Source organism: Centropristis striata, chromosome 22, assembly GCF_030273125.1.
Source record: "Centropristis striata isolate RG_2023a ecotype Rhode Island chromosome 22, C.striata_1.0, whole genome shotgun sequence".
Lineage (NCBI taxonomy): Eukaryota > Metazoa > Chordata > Actinopteri > Perciformes > Serranidae > Centropristis > Centropristis striata.
In genome coordinates this window covers 10,239,717-10,262,634 of record NC_081538.1, presented here as the reverse complement: position 1 = coordinate 10,262,634, position 22,918 = coordinate 10,239,717, and the positions used below count along the sequence as shown (strand labels likewise).

Sequence of the window (22,918 nt, the reverse complement as noted above, 5' to 3'; positions counted from 1 at the left end):
GAATAAATGACGTGTGTGCTATTTTTAGAACGTTCCGCTGTACTGCGAACTGCTTTTGACAAACGTTCATATGAGTTGTTATGGATGATGGTTATGGGTTATTTGTCGGTTAGGTTTGAGATCTTGTTGCAATGATGTATGTGGAGATTGACACAAGAAAACAGTTTTCAAATTCATCTGCTGAAGAATGAAAGCTTCTCCACGCTCACATTGTGTCTCAGTGTAACACATATTTGCACGGGCAGGATTTTGTGACATGACTGCAAGATTGGAAGACAATCGTGATCCAATTCAGCCACCGGGGCACATACACTGTCATGGAAAAAAATATTGGACCACCCATGTTTTCTTCAATTTCTTGTTCATTTTAATCCCTGTTTGGACAAATATAATGAAAACAACAAAAATAGCTGATAAGAGTTTAATTTAAGAGCTGATATTTAGACATTTTCCATGGTTTTATTGCTAATAACCAAAATCATTATGACTGTATATTATTATATTTTTACTTATGTAATTGAGCTTTTTTTGTGTGGAAAAGTTTTTTTTTATGTCTAAAAACATGGATCTTGCTCCAAAATATCCACATTTTCTTTGGTCGATTCTTTCTTTGACTATCGTGTTTTTGAGGAGATGTGTTGTTGACACACACATTCCTATTTAATGTTACTGAGGGAATTAGTAACTGTGACAATTAGTACACAGTGTGCAGGGTTTTCTCTGCCATTACAGGCTTAGACGCAGCACACAAGCTGTTTTGGGTTCTGCCGAAGCTAATTGGATGACAAATCAATGTGCAGAGCATCAAAACTAACTAACTAACTTTTAACAGATCTAATGGTTGCAGTCGGTCCCCAGTGGACTTCTTCAGCAAGTTTTGCTTTTGAGCTTTATGGCCGTGGTGTATTTAATATCTGCTCTTGCTTGTCAAAATGTTTGTACACAGATATGGTAATAATAATGATCCAAAATGATGTGAATTTTTTTTACCACAATTTTCGAATTATGCACATGAAAGACCTCAAGATGTTAAACATTAGACAGCATAATTATAGGAGTTCCTCTCATGATGAAACTGCATAAATACTTAAGAAATTGTTCTGAACACCACATTTCACTAAACATATTTACTCAATACTATAATTATGTTCACATTATAGCGTCTTTGAAGCTTTTCCATTTCATGTTACTCTATACTTCAAGGTACAGATCATGGGAATTCACTTTACTTTTAATATAGGGATAAAACACCTTAAAGAACATTTTTTTTATATTGTTAGTACATTTGACTTATAATACTTTCCCCTGCACAAGTTTGACTTGTATTTTAACATTTTTACAGTGTGTACAGTCTATAATTACTGCTTCTACCATTTCTCTTTGGTGTCTTAAACATATTTATTTGTTAATGTGTTATTACAGCATGTCATACAGTAGGCACTTCTAGATTTTTAATGACTGTTCTGTGTGAAAGTACTTTGTTTTAACTGATTTAAGCATTATTAAGGGATTTAATAGTAAAACCTTTAGATTTAACAAGTGGTTTCAAGTACATTTATGTCGTAAGATTGCTGATCTAGTTATGGCTTTTCAAATAGTTGGTGCAAACTCATTTCTTTAAGTGCCAGCATGGTCAGGCGGACCATCAAAAATGGACAGGTCATTATGTAATGTTTTGTCATGATTCCCAGCAAACAATTCAAGGTTTAATTTCATCATCTTTCCAATTTATTGCCTAACTAGAATGAGGGTCTTGTTAATCCGGATATTTTTTGCAGCGTGCTTCACCTCCAACAGAAGAAGACATAGATGAGAACAGGCTTCTGGGAGATGACTGACGGCTCCTCTCAGCCAATCAGAGCAGGGATGCTGCGAGCACCTCGCCTGCTTCTCTGACGCTATTGGCTGTCCTCTGGAGAGTCGGGGTTTGTTCTGATATTAATGACTGCTGAGGAGACGGCGGCGCATCTATGTGGTCCGCCTGACACTTGATCGAGAGGAGAGATGCCGCTGTGAAGACGGGAAGGGAAGGGCACAGGGAACACATGAAGCTCTCTGCACACTAACCTCCTTTTGGACTCCGCCGTGTGTGTATTTTTTTAAAATTTGGTTTCCCCTTCATGCAGAAGAAGCCGTGTGTTTTTTGCTGTGTAAGAACTGATTTCTCATCAGCTGCGTAAAAAAAAAAAAAAAATCAGAAGAGCTCACATTGTTGACTGGCTTTATGTTGCGCGCTGGGGCTCGCTCGTCATTGGAGCAGCGCACTTGATGGGAATATAGACAACAGCTTCGAGGGGCTATCATGGTTGAATCGGGTAAGTTTACTCTCTTTACTCCTGAAATGCATTCCTGTCGTTTGATACACATCGCACGGCTGCATCTGCGCAACGCATTTTCCAAGTTCATGAAAAACGCCTGAATTCAGTGATTCTGGAAACCAGACGTGGAGTCTTTTGCCATTAAATTATTGTACAATTGATCTTCTCGAACGCAAATCAGTCATGCGGAATTGCAGAAATATTGCAGGATAATTATTCCCATGACTGGCCTCGAACCTTCACTTGACGTGGAGACGCGCTTTTTTTGCGCAACTATGTAGGATGCGCCTCAATCAGACTCCGGATTTATCCTGGACTCTGTTCAGGCTACCAAAAGGCTAATTAATTAGTGAAATTCGAGGCGGACTTTCGTCTGTGTGTGTGTGTGTGTGTGTGTGTGTGTGTATGGAGTGATGGACTGGCAGTTTAATGTCCCCGGGTCCTGCTTAGTGAGCGCACACCAGACACGTCTCGAAGAAATCCACAGAATGGTGCCCCCCCTGTCCTCCTCCTCCTGCTGCTCAGCCCTCTCTGTTAAACCTTCCTGTTGCAAACACAGAAGCGATAAATGCCACGAAAGTGCGTTGCGCGCACCCGGGCTTCTTTTTGAACACTATCACACACACACCATGTCGTTGCACGTTGCATTCAGGGCTTTTGTGTAATTAACAGAGCCACTGAGAGACATCTTGGAGCGCATTCACGATCATCACTTCACCTGCTTGTGCCCGTACACCCACACATGCACAGATCCGGCTGGAGAGAGAGAGAGAAGGGAGAAAGAGAAAGAGAGAGAGGGGGAAGGTATTCACTAATCCCTTAACTGCATTGGGGCGTCTCTCTATCCCATTTTTGTCTCACACTCTCCCCTCTGTCCAAAATGTATGTCATCCAAGCAGATGTGGAACTCATGAATATTTCACAGGCAGATAAACAGATAATGGCCGATAATGACAAATGTGATTTTCACTATTGGGGGGGGCTACTGAATGTGATTGCTGTAATCTTTGCGTGTGTGTGTGTGTGCTTGTTCCCCGGTGATGGATACAATAGATTTTGGCCTCCACGGTGCCGAATGACTCACCCAAAGCAGCTGCTCAATATGAAACACACAGTCAAATGCCACATGAGGGCCATTGTGCCCTCACATCAGACACCATGCCACACTGAGAAAACCCACTCACTACTGTATGCATTGTTCCCACTTTGTATTATGTGACTGCCTGCTGGTTTAGCCAGGGCCGTTTGAGCTTCAAATTGTAATGTTCCGACATCAGAATTTCCACGTATGATGCTTTTTTTTCTGCTAACATCGTCGTCCCAAACATATTAAGTATTGAGTCTTAATATTGTAGCCACGTTGCAGTCCCCGTCCCCATGGTGATATAAACAGTAAAGCAAAGCAGTAATGGGTTGCTTTATTAATTTGGGCACATTTGTTCAAAAACAAATCGATATTACATGTCCACACTAAGTCATACACTTAAAGTGAGTGGCTTTGCGAATTGCCTATTGATCTGCGTGTGAATCAGTGAGAAGCTGTGTGTGTATGTGTGTGTGTGGAGTAGGGGGGTGATGTGGAAAAGGTATTGTGCCTGCAGTGGCCTTGTGGAGGCTTGGAGAGCATGATAGGCAGCACAGTGTGGGTGTTCCATATTCATCTGTCTATAGGCAGAGGGCAGCAGGTTCCTGTGAGGTGACGGATGTGTGGGTGTAGAGCTATACTACCGGTCCAGAGTTAAAGTGGAGTTCAGGAAGACTGTACTACTGCACCATGGAAATCAAATTAATCACAAGATCTTTTTTTTCCATAATGGTGGTAACAAGATGCCTGAGGATCTATCGAGGCTCCTGAGTGAAATGCATGTAAACATATTCACTAGACGGCTGCAGGGGATCAGCCTGTGCAGCCAAGCAGAGGCTCTCTGATAGCATCCTGCTCCCAAACAAACACAGGCACCCATTAAAGCGGGAATAGGCAGAGACAGAGGGCAAAAGGAACAAGGGAAGAAGACAGTGCATGTTTTTATTTTAACTTTTTTTTATATTATTGGGTCTGGTGGAGGGACTGTGTAAAACCCGAATTCTAGACAAAGGCAGAAGAAAGAGAAACAAAGGATCAAAATTTGGTTTGATGGCAGCTTCCATGACATTTTGATGTTCAGTTCATATCAAAGGTCAGAATGGGATTAGGCACCTCCTTTCTATACGGTGACATTTACATTCACATTGTCGGTATTTAGCTAGCACACGTGCTTAGATAAAACAACATGGTTCCAGTGCAACAGCACGCTCTAAAAGCTTTATTCTTCTAAAAACGTTCATGTATAATAGATAAATGTCAGGTACTTGGAAAACAACAACTAAGACTCATGCTGATGCTCACAAAACAAAAGAAGAGAAAATCAAAGCTATTAAGCGCTAATTAGTCTGCTATTCTGCAGATTCTTATCAGAGCTGGACATGATAGGGACATATGCCCATATTGCAGTTTCAAACATGAGCAGAGAAGACAGAGGACATCTGAGGGCTACTGCTGTGCTGTCCATCTGTTCTGCATGCAGATTGATACATATAGGCCCTCAGTGCACTAATGAAAAGCTTGGAGGATGTTGTATCATGAGACCAAACCAAAAGTGTTCATTAGGGCTGGATTAAAACAATAAAGAATGTCTACTGTATATGTATTTTTAATCAATATCCAGTGGCCAAACTGTGTTACAGCAATATAACACATCATCAGGACAAAGCTTTATGTTCTGGAACCTTGCACGTAGGACCAAATCATAGAAAAACAAGTTTTAATTCACACAGTAGTGTAAAAAAGGATATGCTTTTACCACGCGGTTATTTCATATCGATAATTTATTTATTGCATTACCACAAAACATGCTAGATCTTGCAATATTTTTGTTATCGAGATATGAATACCATTTTGTCCACATTGCCCAGCCTTTGTGTTCATGCATTGATGGAGCTGCAATAACATATGCATGCATGTTCCTGCACGCGTTGCCTGCTTTTGCAAACGTGCAGAAATATGCACATAAATGCCCATATATAAAGCAAAGGCTGCCTCCCAATCAGCCGTTGTGTGCCTTTAAGCCTTTGAATAGACACAATGCCATGGTGCCATTTCAGAGTGCCATATCTTTCATCTGTTTTAGCTGAGGAGGAGTAGCAGAGAATGAAAACAGAAAGAGAAAGCCCATATCAAACCCCATGAAATCATAATAAAGAGGTCCAAGCCAGCGATAAATGCATTTCAGTGGCATATAATGATTGATTCCGTCTGCCGTAGGAACTTATTCCCTGCAGGCTTGTGGCCCCTTGACCAGCCATATATTATTCATATAAATATAGATAGCTGCGCATCTTAGAGGCAGCACACATGCCACATTTGCACCTGCAGATTCAATTTGGCTCTGACTTTGAGGGATATGCCGCTGGCTCCATTCCCCCTGCCAGTCCCCCCCCCCCCCCCAATCCCTCCTCACACCTCCCTCTTTCATTCTGGCTAGCAGCTATACATGGAACATTATGCAGATTTTTGTCAAGAGTGAGTACGATTATGTTGGGGGAGAAATGAGTGTTGGAATGTTCGCTACGCCTTTGACCTTATCAGTGGCAGCCTTAAGCTGGATACCTTGGCTTAATTTTAATAGATGCAGCACTATGCGAATTAGACAAGGGGACCTAGCTGTGCTCTTTCTCTGTGTGCTGCGTTATGCATACATTATGCCAATGAGCTTGGCTATGTTTGTTTTTTTATGTTGTCTCTCTCTGTTGGCCAAATTACGCGTGGCGGTGTCGGCAAATGTATGTTTTTCTATGTTTTTCTGCGTGTTTCTGTCGGCGGTGTGTGTTTGCATGAGTGCATGTGGGTGTGCTATAGCATTCGATAGTGCAGCATGTGTGTTCTCCCTCACTTAGCCCAAGGGTATGTCTTGTCCAGGAAAGGGTTGAAAACCCAGAGACTAGGGTCCTGTGGTTAATTTAGAAAATTGATTTTACATTAACAGCCGACTTGCTGCTGATTCATTGCCATGCGAGTGCAGATGGAAGGGGAAAGGTTTCCATCCGCTCCCACACGCACACAGATACATACAGGAAAGCTTCATTATGCATACACACTGCATAGAAGGTTCCCTTTAATGGACTCTTCCTTACCTTGGAGAAAGTATAATAGTAAATCAATGAGGTGAAGGGCAGAGGGAGGGACAGAGAAGCCTTTCAGAGGCACCCACCCACAGAGGGGCTCACCCAGAGTGTCTATCCAGAGTGGCCTGGTGGCATCAGGACATGCCCACTGTTGGGCCAGTGTCCACTGTGTCTTCAAGCATCTTAGCTCACTTTTGTTCTCTTGCTATCAAATTTTAAGAAACTACTCACCCCAGAAAGACAAATACAATACTCTGCTCAAAAACTGCTTTGTATTTATAGCAAGAAGGATGTTAGCAGAAAAAAAATCACTGTTGAGAAACCATGGCTCTATGAAAACGACTTATCTCCAAAACATCACCTGCCTTGTTTTGAGCCTTGTGACAATCCAATGGTTTTAATGTTTTTTTCATATTAAAAATAGGGCTGCAACTCACGATTACGGTATTTCTCAATTCATCCCTTGGTCTCCAAAATGTCAGAAAATGATGAAACTTTTCCATTTCAGTTTCTCAAAATCAACTCAGATGTCTTTAAATGTCTTCTTTTGTCAATTCAAACCCCAAATATATTCAGTTTAATATGACAGAGAAAAGCAGGAAATCTTCAAATTGAGTGGCTGAAAACAGCATTTTCTTGCTTTAATGATTAATAAATTATCTTCTGTCGATTGACCAATCAATAAGTCAACCAGCTGTTGCAGCTGTAATTAAAAAAGCTAGGAATGCTTTTAAGTATATCAATAAAATTGGAGATACATGGTTTTGTTTGGACAGCCGTGATCAGCTACAGTCAGACACATCTGTTCTGCATTATTGCTAAGTGACTGTCTGTAATATGAAGAAATGAAGATGAAACGAGTATAGGTGCAGTGAGAAATAGACAACAAACGCTAATGTTCTCCTTATAATTCTATTGGTTTTTTGATCTATAAAAAGTTGATCAGTGTTTCCCGAAGCCAAAAGATGACATCCACAAATTTTGTCCACAACTTAAAGACATTCAGTTTACTGTCAGAGAAGTAAAGAAACTAGAAAACATTCACATTTAAGAACCCAAACTAGTTGAAATCAAAATAGTTGGCGACCCATTTAATAGGTGGCAAGTTATTTTTTTTAAATTAGTTGCCTCTGCTTCGGTATAAAGTGTAGAGAAGAGGTGAGCTTAAGATCAGCGCTGATGTGTTTCTGGTGGATGCAGACCAAACCTCGTTCTGTAGACTTTAAGGCAGTGAGAGTCAAAATCAAGCCCGTAGGCCAGATCGGCTGACAAGTGACTTGCCAAACATTATTCGCAATTACAATAAAGTAATTCATGCTGTGAGTAAAAAAAAACCCATCAAAACCGAGTTAATATAAAAAAACAGTGCCAAGGGCGGGTCTCCTGGAACCTCTGACAGAGATGAAGGCTAAAGATACTATTGATTGTGTTCCTGGTGGCAGCAGCATTCCAACATCTGATTGGTTTCATGATGGAAGAGGTTCCAGCCATGTTTAATGTTGTATAAACACTTTCAAATGTTACCAAAGCATTTAAAATTGAAATGCAGTAAAATACCTGATTCATATCATCCTAATGTGAATCATTGTGCCAAGTTCATTTTGATAACGAGTTGATGTTTAATTAATTTTATCTGATAAATATCATTAATGTTTATTTATTAAATGGCCTCTTGGTTGCTTTCATTTTGCAGAAGTGGCCCCGGGACAAAGCATGTTAAGTATTCCTGCTTTTGGGGGTTACCAGAAAGTTTTCAAGCTTGAGCCAAAAGAAACTGAAACAGACAGGCGTTTGTAATTAGGAAATAGCAGCTACAGAGAAGAACAGTCAGACGGTATGCAGATAGACTAGATTTGGCACAGCAGGGATGACAAGTATTGAGAAGGCAATTAGGCCGACAGCAAAGGAGCAACGAGACAGTAGGATGCCCAGGAAGAAAGACGGGAACCTGGATATGCAGGGAGACTAAATTAAATGCCTACTTTCCAAGTAGTCTGCGGCTCGGGTGGATCGTGATGCAAGCGGGGAACGTAAGGAGAAATGCTCACCATAAGGGTTCTGAAGAGCACAGACAAATGTGAAAAGGACAAGGTTTATAAAAAGAGATGAGGGGGTTGAGAAAAGGGGAGGAAGAAGAAAGAGGCTGAGAGGGGGGGGGGGGGGGGGGGGGGGGGGGTGACTTGAAGAAGAAAGCCTTGCGTGGCTTATTACCAGTGGATCAAAATTCCCAGTGAACCATTTCTACTATACACAGGCTATATTCTCCTGAAAGAGGAGGCAATACGGCAGCGCCCTACTTTCCACTTACACTTGACCTTTATGTCTTCCACCCAGTTCTACCACAGTGAGTGTAATGTCTACCTCTTAGCAGATGCAATACTGCCTTGTTACAACTTAAACCGTGCAGGCCTCATAATCATCTCCCCGAGGGCCAATATGCTCCCCACCTACATCTAGACTTATTTCCCAGCTCACAGCTCACAAATGTTCTCTCTTCGTGCCTGCCATAAGCCTCACAGAACTTGTGTTTTGTGTAATGAATGATTTTATTTTTTACACAATCTGTAGGTCAAGCTGTCGCCACATAGGGCATTCATGAGCACCCAACCTGCGACAAAGCAATCATCTTTACTTCCCCGCTCCGCTAAACCCCATCCAAGCCCTGTGAAGCGAGGGGGAGGATTTATAGCTCATTTCAATAAACAGCATAAAACAAACAGTTGTGCCCGGCTTTTTGGCGGCGCGGCCGACCTGAGTCAGGCTCGCCTGAATTAGCACCGCAGAGCCACCAGGACCGCTGCATTCTGCCCCTGCTGTGCACACTCATTAATTTAAAGTGGTCATATCTCACTGGTCTCTAATCAAACTGTATTTGTGCCATTACTGTCCGGAACAGCCACGGTGTTAGTATAATGGAGGTGGCCCGGTGGGAAAGTAAGTGTGAGGTGTTGCCAAGATCTGAATGGAAAAGCTTTTCACCTTGACAGCAGCTGAACCTCTTAAAATGTAGCCACGTTGCAATTCAGGTCCATCATGATTAGTTTGCAGCCATTTCCAAATGGTTTCCAAATAGTACATTTTGGGCACATAAGTCATGAAATCCACTCGGTTCATAAAGTTTGTGCCTGTGTCAAATGCACATTACTCTCAAATAGGGTTTTTTTTTACATGGTGACAACAATAAGCCAACCTAAATGTGAAGCATTTTAATGAGGACAGGTTGCAGGTTTTCCAGTAATGTCAAATGTCACGCTAATTAAGAGTGAATCTGTGACTAACGAGGACATGGTGGTGTATAATGGTGATGCAATGAGAGTCATTTCTCAACAGCTTCTCAGTTGGAATATGTCAATAAATATTCGGATATAGTAGCTCGCAGCTCTTCATGGTGATGCAACAACACCTCCATATAAATGATCGCCAAATTTAATACTAAAATGAAAATCTGCCTTATATCCCCCAAACTTGGGACATTGTTTAAAACAAAATAAAAATGGAATCGGATTCAAAATACAGTGTGTATTTACACAACCAAAGGTTTATCAGTTTTAACATAAAAACATAAATAAACTCTCTTTTTTTCAGTTAAATCAGGTCACAAAGGATGAGCAAAGTATCAAACTTTTTTTTATTTATGTTAAAGACAATGTCCAATTTTCTTTTAAAATCAGGGTTGAGTTTTTAGTTGCAGCAGGCATCTTTTTTTTTCAAACAAAGAACTCTGATGACTCATTTCCACATAGTTCTTTGTGTAAATTTGTCCATTCATTCCTATGGGAACCTCTATAATCTCAAATGTGTCAGTGAAATTTCTTCAGCTTTTTGTTGTTGTTGTTTTATTTGGGTCCGCAGTTTCCCTCAAGTACATTGAACATTTTGAACTATTGCTGCAGATTTCAGACAGACTGTTTGCACTGTATGGCACAGGAAGTTAGCATAAAATGGTGTGGAATTAGTGAATTAGATGTCCTGTTCACATGGTCTGACCAAAACATCACTTAGTAGGTTTAAGCCTATGTTCTTGGTGTAACATATGGCGGTAAACAAAGCTAGCTGTATTTCTCACAGTTAATGCAGTACTGAAACAAGCCAGACAACAGCAGCTTGTTTGCTGTAATGTTCACAGTCAGGATTAACACTGGTGAAAGTGAAAAGCCCATGGGCTAGACTGTCAGCTTGCTACTGTAATGGAGGTGCTTTGGAGACCATGGCTTGAATGATTGCCCCCCCTCCTCCTCTGACACATGGGAACTCGTGTTAGCTCCATGAGTGAACACCTTAGCCTGACCTATAAAAGGCTTCCATTGGCTGCCCGAACAAATGTCAAAGCTCAGGTTTAATGTGGAAGTGCAGTTAGACATTAAGTTACATGAGAACCCATTTCAAGCCCTCCAGGTTATATTACCAGCTGGTTATGTATCTCTGCACACAAGATTTCCAAAGGCTTTTCTAGGCAGAGATTACACACATCCATCTTTTAATTCTATTTACCCCAACCATATTAACCACATTACTCTTTATGTAGCCAAAACCAAGTTATTGCCACTTAACGGCAAATACACCAGCATGTTTTTTCGCTTGGAAGCCGGCGTTTTCTCCCAATGTTTGCTTGGCTGATTCTTCTACTTCGTGGTCTTGCAAAGGTTAATATTTCCTGCATTGACAGCATTCTCAGGGTCACCAAAGGTTAATACACCACCAATGATACTATGACAAGCTCCACCTCTGGCGAGTCATTCTGTCCTCCAGATCTCGTCTCTCCCTTCTCCCTCCCCTCTCCACCTCAATTACCGGCAACTGAGCAGCGGATTGTGGGAAATTAGCTCTACATCGTAGCAGTGGGTGTGTGTGGGGGGCTGCGGCTGGGTAGCTTGACTGGACCTCTCACTAATAGGTTAGTACAAGTGTGTGGACTCAATAGTAGCAGCAGTCACGGTGCAAGGCCCCGAGAATATAGACTGCCTCTTCACTGGGCCTCACATAATGCACTCGTACAATACCAATTTACCTGTTCAACTGCCTGTGCATGATGAGGAGAGTTCACTTAAGATGATGCAGTTTGGTACAATATTTCAACTTCATAACAAAGTGGAGTGAAATGCAGTTTCTGTACACTTAGCGAGCCCAATTTCTCCAGCCAAACAAGCATTCTTAATGGATGGCTCTGTTGTTGAAAGCTTTTCAATTTTGCTGATGTGTTAACACATCTTGAATAACTACACCAAGCTCCGAAGATGTTCCACTTGTCATTAACATTCAGCTAATCTAAAAGCATGCATTGTATAAACATTTTCTTAGTTGCATTACAGAGCCGTCCATTGTCTTTATTCCAAACTGTTTTATTACATAACTTAGACTCTGCACTGTAACGCTCAGGCGGTAAAGCATGCCTGAGGTCTCAGTACATTCAGACACATTGCCATACAAGATGTCACCTCTGATACAGTCAGCTTCTTCTTACACACTGCAAAAAAGCCAACTTGTATTTTTTGCCTAAAACAGTGATTTAAGTTGGTGAAACTTGGAAATATAAATTATTGACATTTAGGGCAATTATGTAAGTAAGCACAACAAATGAAGAATGATTATTGTTTTAAGTTGGGGTTCACAACAAGGGACAATAGTTCTGCTAACTCTTATTTCTTTGTTGTGAAATGCGGGAAAGTGTTGAAATTCGGTCATTAGCGAAAGCTAGCGGCTAACTGATGCTAGCGGCGCTGCTTGTTACAGCTACAAGAGTATCCATTAGCATATCAATGCTAACTCAAAATTGTAGTCGTAACATTAGCTGACATTTCATAGCGGCGTTACAATCGTGCCAATTCAGCAAATTGCAGAAGTTAGCAGAAGTAAGGATTAAAAGTTATTACAATGTAAAATTGGAAATTAGTACAACTTACAGTTGAGTTGACAAAAATCTGAATTCAGAGTTGAGCAAACTCAAAAACCAAACTTAAAATATTTAGTTTAATTGTCCAACTTATAATTGTATCGAAGTTTGTTGCCTTGAAATTTTGAGTTCACCCAACTTTTCTTTTTTTGCAGTGTAATTGACTCCCAATGCTTTCCTTCAGCAGGCCTTGACTGGGAATATTATTATTTCTGGGACAATGAAAGGAATGTAATCTGGTCTTGCTCCCAGAGTCAAAGTAAATAGTGGCATAAATTGGAAATCAGCATTAATAAAAATAATTTGGAGTTTAAATCTCAATTTCAAGTGTATTGGCTGAGTTTACTGAACGTTCTGTCAATGATAGAGCCTGAAGTATAAATCTGCCCTTGACTAGAGGAGATATTAGGTCCATTAAATGTCCACATCATTGGAAGAAACGTGCAAGTTATTTTGTCATTTTAAAAATAATGTAATCTTTAGTTTCTGGTTGGATGTTTAGTCTAAACCAAGCAGCAACCTCCTGGACTGATAAATGAAGTGTCAAACTCTGCTGTTCCTCCAATGGCCATGTGAGTAAATCCCCATAGACTTCCAAATCAAAATGCCCAACTTTACAGCAGAGATAAACATGTTTCCAGCCTGATATGGCCAAATAATTTGATACTAACAAAAGTGATTAGTTTGATCATGAGATAATTAATTCGTCACATTTGGTGATCAAGCTGAAAATTCCCCAGGGTCAGCTTCTCAAATGAGAATTTATTTTCTTTACTCTTCTATAACATCTTATGTTTCGGCTAGGTCTGTTGGTTGGACAAAACAAACAATAGAAATATTTCAGGTTTGGGGTGTTTTAACCATTTTATAGACTATAAATGAAGTGATAATAGAGAGAATGATCCGTCTCATAAATAACCTTCCAAACTGCTTACAGTGGAGTGGTGGGGTTTGGAAAATAACACACAATGGTTGGCACAATAAGGCCTGAAATCTATATTTTCATGAAGCAAGTGTTGGATTATCATTAACAGAATTGTATCCTCATTAATTAGCAGGGAAATATGCTGCATTTGCTGGCCACACCATCTTGCAAATTGTCCAGTAAAGCCTTCCTAATCCCAGCCTAGATTTTCGCCAATGTGGGACAACAGACATTAACATTAAACTAAAGACAATAATTAATTCCCTTTTTCAAGCTGTTTCTAGCCCCTCCTTACCAGCAGTGATGCCCTCCTTACATCTATCACTAGGCCTTAGTAAAAATCCGATGAAGTAACACCTGATTTAATGTGTTGTAAAAATAGGGCAGGGCTAAGTCTGATTATACACCAACACTTCACATTCATAGCTGCGAAGCCTCTGACGGAAGATATCGATCACAAAACAGAAGCCACAGCCTCAAAATGTCCCCAAAGACACAATGAACATCGTCTGTAAAACAAATAACAGCACCCTGTCAGAGCCTCCTACAGTGATTGCACAATAAAGCCATGCAATAATAGTTAACCTGACCGCATTACAACGCTGGTAATTGTGATTACTGAAGAGAGAAGCCAAAGCGAGCAGAGGTGAGACCCAAATGCTGTAGGCTGAATTACAGACTCTGGCCTGTGTTTCCAGGGTGCGGATCAACTGCATAGCCCACAATGAAGAGCCAGTGCTGAGGGAGAGAAGCTAAACCCTGTTTATCAGAATGCTCTGGGTGTTGCAGCTTATTAAAGTGCCAGGTGCTTTTGAAAAATAATGCTGCCCCCTCTCTTTCTCTCTCACTCTCCTCCATGTCTCCCATACAAGACTCAAGCCAATGCCGGAGCAGAGGTTGAGGAATGAACCCTTGGCTTGGCTTTGCCAGCGGGGGCAAACTGCAGCGTTTTCTGCTGCCTTCTGAAGTTATTATTTATTTATTTATTTTATCACCCCCCCCCATCACACACACACACACACACACACACACACACACACATCTCCCCTGTGGCCACTGAGGTGGCGACGGCAAGGTTGATGAAATGAAACCATTTCTCTCCCTTTTTGTTCTCACTTTCCAGCCTCCGTCACACTTCTTCTCTTGATTCCTTCCATTTCATCCCCTGTCTCTCTCGACTTTTCCCCATGATGTGCTGCATGCTCTTATAGGCTCGAAATATCACAAGCACCATCGAACCCATCTGTTCAATAAGAGGCAGTTACATACGACAAATTACATGGTACACTTCAACTGTGGCGCTTCTGCCATAGCAGGAGAGAACGGAACATGAAAATTGTGATGGTAAAATAGACACTACACGAAAAAAGAGATATTTGACTTGCAAGCAAGAGGATGACTCATTGTTCTATTTGTAATCTACAGCATGTCCTTTTTTCCTCTGATCATTTCATGCTTGTATAAAGATATTTACATAGAATTCAATCAACATTTGTTACTTAAAGAATGTCAACCTCTGTGCTACATCATAAAAGGCAGATAATCAAAGGACACAATCTGGCCACTTTGTTTAATTGTTTGTCTTGTAATATTTATTCAAGCTTTTACTGTGATATGTGCCACATTTCATAACAGGGCTAATCACTATGAACTATAGCATTAGCCTTTACCAGTTTCTGGCTCTGCATTAATTGTCACTGAAACAATCCTGGACATGTTCTGCTAAAAAGGCTGGGCAATAATTCAATACAATGATTTATCCTCTCTACGGAATGGTAGCGTGATTCATTAATACAGTATATGGCCATATCATCATACATGATTACACTGCCTAAATTTATAATAATAAACACATCCTCAGCTTTCTCAGGGAATATTATGTATTTGTATTTTTTTCTATCATTTTGCACTAAAGTTCATAATTAAGTACATTTTCATTTGTCAATTATTTAATTATGCAAAAATAGGCATTACCATTTGTTTTTTTTTCATATGGACTATATCACGATAGAAGATTTTGGACACCCAGCCCTACTCTCTTAAATAGAGTTTTGTTGCGCATCTACCTGTATGTTATATATAGAGCCTTAATCTTTCACTTGATTTAGACGTCTGTTGTGTCCAAAATGTGTCCACTAATTTAAGTATCCAAATTCGGAGTGGAAAATGTGCCCTCAATTAGTTCTCCCACAACACATATAAACTACTTTCTGCAAACTATCCATTTAAGTTTTGCTATAATTGATGCAAAAAGTTCTGATGCACACGTGTGAGTGATGATGCAACATGGCACTGAGTCACAAGTGTTGAGACTAGTGAATGAGTGAGACCTTTCAGGCACAGTTAAGGTGTTACTTGGTTTTTAATGTGTCATTTCGAAGAACTCTGTAAATGTCATTTAACAAAGCCTCACATAGATCTCCTTTTGACCTTTAATTATTGTAATTTGCAAACATGTGTGTCCATGTTTTAAGCCTTTAGCCCTGTGTGTGTGTGTGTGTGTGTGTGTGTGTATTCACCATGACATAGCTATTTGCAATATTTGCTATTTGTGGCCACTGATAACCTGCACAACCTGTATTTTCCAAAAATGTTAAATCCTATTATCATGCTGATTTGCTGATTGCACAGATTAATTATGCCAACACAAATATGCATTTTCTTTTTCATGGCTGTCGGTTGCTGCGGATTTGAACAAACAGGTGCACGCTGCATCTGTGTCAAATGCTTCGTTTGCATGTGCGGCCTGTCTCACTGTGGTGTATGTTATTGGCTGCCCATTTACTTGTTGCCATAGTGACTGACATATTCCAGTGTCTTTAAGCAGCTTGCCCTAAAGGCTAATGCTTAAGCCCTAGGATGTCTGCCATTTAAGAATCTTAATAAAGCCTTCTCTTTAACCAAGAATAGACTCACACTGCTAACATCAGTATTGAATGCCATATTGTGGGGGCACACCGGTGCGTCCCCAGAATGAAGTCTAAAAGGTCAAGCAGATATAAATCGACGGTCCTATATCTTAAAGGGAGCATGTCCAAATGTCAACATGCATCAGTGTGCCTATAACAAATGTCAATATGCCCAAATCCTTCTTTTATAAAAATTCTCTGTCCAGTGCCATGTAATACTCACACTGCTTCTCTCTATCTGTTTGTCTTACACAGGTAGGAATGGACTGGGCTGTGGACTCTGGGAGCTAGTGACGACAATCAATGAGGACATCCGTCTTTAAAGCAAGAGCAGATTTTTTCATGGATACCTATGAATGTGCTCAGCATAAGTCCTTTGAGGTATAATATCAGACCATCCTTTTTTCTTTTTTCCCCCTCCCACCTTCTTGGATCTGCCTGACTGCAGCCTTCGCCCCGAACCTTGACACCCACAGGCAACATTGAGTGATTGGTCATTACACCCAAGGGCGTCTACACACAGCAAGACAGGAAAAAAACCCTAGGGAGCCCCGCTGCAGTTTGTGGTGGTGGCGGTGGCAGGGGCGGTGAGTCAATCGCCTCAGCAGCTGCAGCAAATGATTCATTATTTGTAAAGTTAACAGCTCAGACCACTTAATCTACAAGGACCAATTTCTTACTGGAGGGAATCGGTCCAATATGAAGGACGTGTCATTCGTGGATCGTCTTTTTGTCGGCTTGGCCATGGCCTCTTTTGTTGTGGCCACAGAGGAGAGGCCTGATTGCCCGAAGCTCTGTGTATGTGAGATTAGACCCTGGTTTTCTCCAAGTTCGGTGTATATGGAGGCGCAGACAGTTGACTGTAATGACTTGGGACTCTTTAGCCTGCCGGAACAATTACCGGCCGGCACACAAGTACTATTACTACAAACAAACAATGTTGCCAAGATTGACAAACCCTTGGATTACCTGGCCAACATCACAGAGATTGATTTATCGCAAAACAACTTATCCTCCATCAGTGACGTCCACCTGGGGAATCTTCCCCAGCTGCTGTCCCTTCACATGGAGGAAAATTGGATACGAGAGTTGCCGGAGCGAAGTCTTGCTGAGGTGGCTAACCTTCAGGAGCTCTACATGAATCACAACCTCATCTCCTCCATTTCCCCGATGGCTTTCCAGGGGCTCAGCAACCTTGTGCGGCTTCACCTCAATTCTAACAAGCTGAAGGCCATTAAAAGAGAGTGGTTTGACCCCATGCCAAATCTGGAGATCCTGATGATTGGTGAGAATCCTATTCTTTCTGTAGATGATATGAACTTCAAGCCCCTCAGTAACCTCCGCAGTCTTGTTCTCACCAGAATGAATCTGTCCCAGCTTCCTGACGATGCCCTGGCCGGTCTTGATAACTTAGAGAGCATCTCGTTCTATGATAATATTTTCCCTGAGGTGCCTCATTCTGCACTGAGAAATGTAAAAAATCTTAAGTTCTTGGATCTAAACAAAAACCCAATTGCAAGGATACAGAGAGGAGACTTTGTGGATATGCTCCATCTGAAAGAACTGGGGATTAATAGCATGCCAGAGCTAGTTTCCATCGACAGCTTTGCCCTAAATAACCTCCCAGAGCTGACCAAAATAGAAGCCACCAACAATCCTAAACTCTCCTATATCCATCCTAATGCTTTCTACAAACTACCACGGCTGGAAACCCTAATGCTAAACGGCAATGCGCTCAGTGCCCTCCACAGGATTACTGTCGAGTCACTCCCAAATCTCAGAGAGGTTAGCATGCACAGCAACCCCATCCGCTGTGACTGTGTAGTCCGCTGGATGAACATGAACAAGACCAACCTTCGCTTCATGGAGCCTGATTCGCTGTACTGTGTGGAGCCCCCGGAGTACGAGGGCCAGCATGTCCGACAGGTGCACTTCAGGGAGATGATGGAGATTTGTCTGCCACTCATCTCTCCCGAAAGCATGCCTGGGCATATTAAAGCACAGAACGGGAGCTCCGTGTCACTCCACTGTCGGGCCTTCGCTGAACCAGAGCCGGACATCTACTGGATCACCCCGTCTGGCACCAGGGTCCTGCCTAACACCGTGTCTGACAAGTTCTACATGCACCCAGAGGGAACTTTTGACATCTATGATATAACAGAAAACGAAGCTGGTCTTTACACCTGCGTGGCCCATAACCTGGTTGGAGCTGATCTTAAATCTGTCTCAGTGGAGGTGAATGGATATTTCCCCCAACCTGCAAATGGTTCCCTGGATGTCAAAATCAAATCAGTGGAGACAAACTCCATCCTGGTTTCATGGCAGGCCGGCCACGGCACCCTAGCTCCCAACATTAAATGGTACACAGGGTCAGATGCTAACCATCCCACCACAGCGTTTACCACCAGGGTTCCATCTGACATCCAGGTCTACAACCTCACCCATCTCTCCCCCGCCACTTTGTACAAAGTATGTGTGGAGGCCGGCAGCATCCACTACAACCACGACACCAAATGTGTCAATGTCACCACTAAGGGATTAGAGCTGGCAGCCAAGGACACAGAAAAATGGGACGCAGCGGTAATCACCGTCTTTGGTGTGCTCTTGGCTGTGATTTCAGTGGCATGCCTGCTTATTTATGTGTCTCTGAGGAACCACCACCTTTATGGGGATATAAGGAAATGCGACTCCAAAGCTCCGCTGACACCAGTGGAAGCTACCGGTATGCAATCTCCTTTCTTTACAAAGCTGTGGGTTTCGGGTAAGGGACTGCCAAGTGGAGTGAAAGTGAAAGCCACAGTCATAAATGTATCTGACAATGCCTTTTAAGAAGCGCAGCTTTGTAGAGCACCACACACCAACTACACTGAATGGACAAGGCCATGTGCAGGGCTGGACAAATATGTAGTACTGTTTCAAAGGCCTACCCATTGCTGGTCCCCTGCTCAGATACACTGGCAAAACTATTATTGGACTGGGATGGAACAGTTTAAAGATAGACTACATGCACTCCCAGTTTCAACCCCAGCTGAAGTGGTGGCTTTGTAACCGTTACATCAAACCAAGCTAACATCAACAGAAAGGGGCATTTACTGCAAAACCATATATTTCAGAACCATTCATACAGAGATGCAGGCAGAGAAAAGAAGGTGAAGACGATGGTGATGATGATGATGATGGTCAACTCTCTTGTAATTGACTGTTAAATGTGTTCAGAGTTGTGGAACTGTCCGTGTGGTCCCAAGCAATACCGTCTGTGCTTTGTCAAACATCCATAGACGAGTTAGAGATACAGTAATAACACCTGTCTATTATGGGAAGGGAGATTTAGTAGAGTAGACAAATTACAGTGACTATGGTGTAAGCCTTTTGATGAAATATAAACCCCCCCTTTTCTATTTAAAATGGATTCTTGATTTTTCATGGAAATATTGTTATATATTCTATTATGTTGATGTAATGACAAATCCTCTGTATCTGAACAGTTTAAATGGGTTTTAAAGTAAGGCAAGGAGCAGACTACTTTGATTACAACGTCACATTAAGCTTAATGAAATTCAGCTACAAAGTGAGTATCTAGAGAGGACATTTGCCAAATGGCTGTTTATGCTGTGTAGTTCTCATTGCAACGGTGACTAGGAAAATAATGCGTTGGACTTCAAAAAAAGTGTAACAGGTTGATTAAAACTGAGGTGATTGATGTGTTGTCTCCTCACGAAGCGGTCTGTTATGCCCTGGTAAGTGCCTACAACAAGAACTACATGAGGTAAACAGAGAAGAAACGGAAGAAACAGCAAAACATGGCCATGTCATCATTGCAGAATCACAAGCTATTCTCCGGTACTTTTAGTGGAAATACTTTCTCAGTATTTTTAGCATACATATTTTAAGAAAACATTTCGTTGTTGCTTTGGGTGTAAAGTTAAAAAGCCATTTTTATATTAACTGTACTATATGTGATCAATGGGCACAACAGACTAATTAAGAAAAGTGCTAAGAAAAAAATAAATGTCATTGTTTCTTTTACAAACAATTGCCTACTTTTCTCCTTTGCTTTCTTCTCATATTTGTCATAATGCGCCTTGGTTATTTCAAACCCAACTGCATGGTATTATAATTACACTACTTTCATTTTCATGAAACCATGGGTTAATTTGAACTGTGCAATTACTTATATTTGACTTTTCAACTGCAAGCATGTAAAACAAACTATTGATAATGAGGATGTAGTGCAGAGGGAGTCTTTTGAGAAAGATCACGGGGGAAAAGTCAGGAGACTTTAGCTGAATGGTTGAGTGGTTGTTCTAACCCTGGGAAGAAGAAAAAAAAAACAGCAACAAAAGAACAGAACTCATTAGCCGCCTCATTAAGAACATGTTCGTCCTTCAGCTGGTCTGAATATAGTCACTGTGCTGCAGCTACAGCTGCTGCTGCCTGTGCTTAGACAGGGACACAGCGTCCCTACGACAGAGAGATAAAGTACAGTAGTGAAAAGTCAACGCAGGGTGGGACAGAGCCCAGCCTCAGCTTTAGGACTCACATTTTATTTGTCTTACTGAATTATCCAGCACGCAGAACATTTCACATGAGAAAGCCAAGCATGATGAATGGCTGTCAGAGGCAGAGTGACACGGTGGATTTATCAAACAGGGCCTAACACTCATACATCAGGCCAGCCTTCAGCACCATGGACAGAGGCTTTTAGAGCCGAGCCATCTGTCAAAGACAAGGGGAGTTAAAATATGACGCGCCATGCTCCTCAGGTAACGCTCAGGTCACACCGAGTCTGTCTCCTTGCAAATACAGGCATGAATACGGATGCACAAACAAGCCTGGCAGAGCTGAGAACGCACCAGTACCCACATATACAGAAAACATGTGTAGGTACATGTAAACATAAAGCGAAGGTCACTCAATGACACAACAGACTCATCAACAGACAGGATGCCTGCAAATCATTTTTAAAGCTCTTTTTTTTGCAGGAGTTTTTTGATAATACAGGACAGCATATTCTCTATATAATTTATCAGTAGGGGCCTAGCACTGAGGCATGTGAACCCAGTTTAATTCTACTTTTTCAATGATGCAGCTACACCCATCACTGCTAACTGTACAATAAGGTGTTCCGGCCTCCTCTTTGAAAAAGCCTACATCTATCCAAGTTGAACCTATGTAAGTAAAATATACCAATATATTTAAAAGAATAAAAATTTGTTATATTCATACTTTTCGATCATCTTTCAGTTGGTTAGAAATTGTCTCGTGCAGGACTCGTCTGGGTCAATGACAGCACTGGCAGCCAACTAGAGTTGAGTGGCTGAAATTGCGTTACCAGCTAGCTGACATCCTCGAGTGATTTTAATTCAAAAGATCTTGTGTTTTCACCCAAACAATAGCAAAAATCCAGTTTCATTAAAAGGCTTGCATGGAAACATCTGCTGCTTTCTGTTGACAACACCGGCCGCCACTCCTCTCTCCCTCCGCTGAGTGTCAGGCTGTCACATCGTGCTAGTTATTTTGCGTTGACAAAACCAAATGAAAACCTGTCAACATAATGTAAGTCAGTTAGTTGGCTGGCTGGCTAATTTCTGGTCTTTTCAGAGAAAACCGCTCACAGCTCAGGAATAAAAGACTAGACACAGAACACATTGTAAATCAGTTCCTCTCTGCATCTGGTGTGAACTGCTACAATGAATGATATGGAAGCTGCAATTAAAAGGGACCGTTTTCCATTCTACTGTGCATCTGTTAACCCGCGTTGAAGTGTCATACCGTGCACCTAATCCTACCACTGGTCGATTCTAAGTCAAAATACGCATCTAGGTTGACGTAATCGAGTGTGAGGCTAAAATACAATTATAATAACAGATTATTTCCAGTATATCTGATCATTTTAATACATTCATAGGTGTTTTTATGACTGCAAATCTAGTCTTTGAAGTCTCCAGATTTTCCAGGATGCATTGGAAGACAAACACATGAACATATACGAGCACAAACACACACAATCACTAAATCAGCTGACCTTTCATACTCGGAGGTGCAGCCGCTCCGGTCTGTCTCAGTCTGCGTGCTGGGAGAAACACAACATGACAGGCAAAGAAGCCACTAAATGAGTTCACTGACCAAACGTGTTTTTTGAGATTAAAGCATCTCATGGATATTAGCCGTAACGTTCTTCCTTTTTTTTTTTTTTCACAACTCATGATTTGATTACATACTTGAGTGAATAAGCTGAATGTTATCCAGAAACTCATCTCTCCTGCTGTCTGTCCCAATCTCATGCATTTCCACAATCTTGTTCTTCTCTCCCTCTCTCTCTCCACGCAGCTGACTCTCTCCCTCCACTGCCAGACATTTTGAGTTTCAGTGATAGCTTTTTCATTTTTTGTTTGAATTTGTACATTCAAAGCAACCTATATTAGAAAAAAACCCCTCTGGATTTAACTTAAATCCCACATGAAAAGAACCAGTGAGCTGTCACCATTTAATCCGCGGTGAGGAAGGAGAAATTATGGTTCTCGCTGAATCTTCAAATATTTCAAATATTAAAACCACCTTGTTCTATTCAAAAAAGCCATCTGCTCTGAGGCAGATATTAAAGCATGCTCTGTGAAGGCTTATAGATGGGTGTTCCTACTGGTTACATATTCATTTTAATTTTGCGAGAATCATTGTCAGGGGGCCAGAGATTTGAAGGTGCAATCCACTAGTG

At 41.4% G+C, this 22,918-nt stretch overlaps 1 protein-coding gene across 1 annotated transcript; it reads left to right on the top strand.

The window, feature by feature from the left end:
* The first annotated feature begins 1,939 nt into the window (after positions 1 to 1,939).
* Positions 1,940 to 20,457, top strand: LOC131960995 (leucine-rich repeat neuronal protein 3). Its single transcript, XM_059326270.1, has 2 exons — positions 1,940 to 2,315; positions 16,459 to 20,457. The coding sequence occupies exon 2, from the start codon at positions 16,903 to 16,905 to the stop codon at positions 19,030 to 19,032; it is 2,130 nt and encodes a 709-aa protein (XP_059182253.1). The 5' UTR covers positions 1,940 to 2,315; positions 16,459 to 16,902; the 3' UTR covers positions 19,033 to 20,457.
* Positions 20,458 to 22,918: the final 2,461 nt, after the last annotated feature.

What these genes read in the sequence shown, in the direction of transcription:
- LOC131960995 (XM_059326270.1), top strand. Translation starts at nt 16,903, where the DNA reads ATGAAGGACGTGTCATTCGTGGATCGTCTTTTTGTCGGCTTGGCCATG.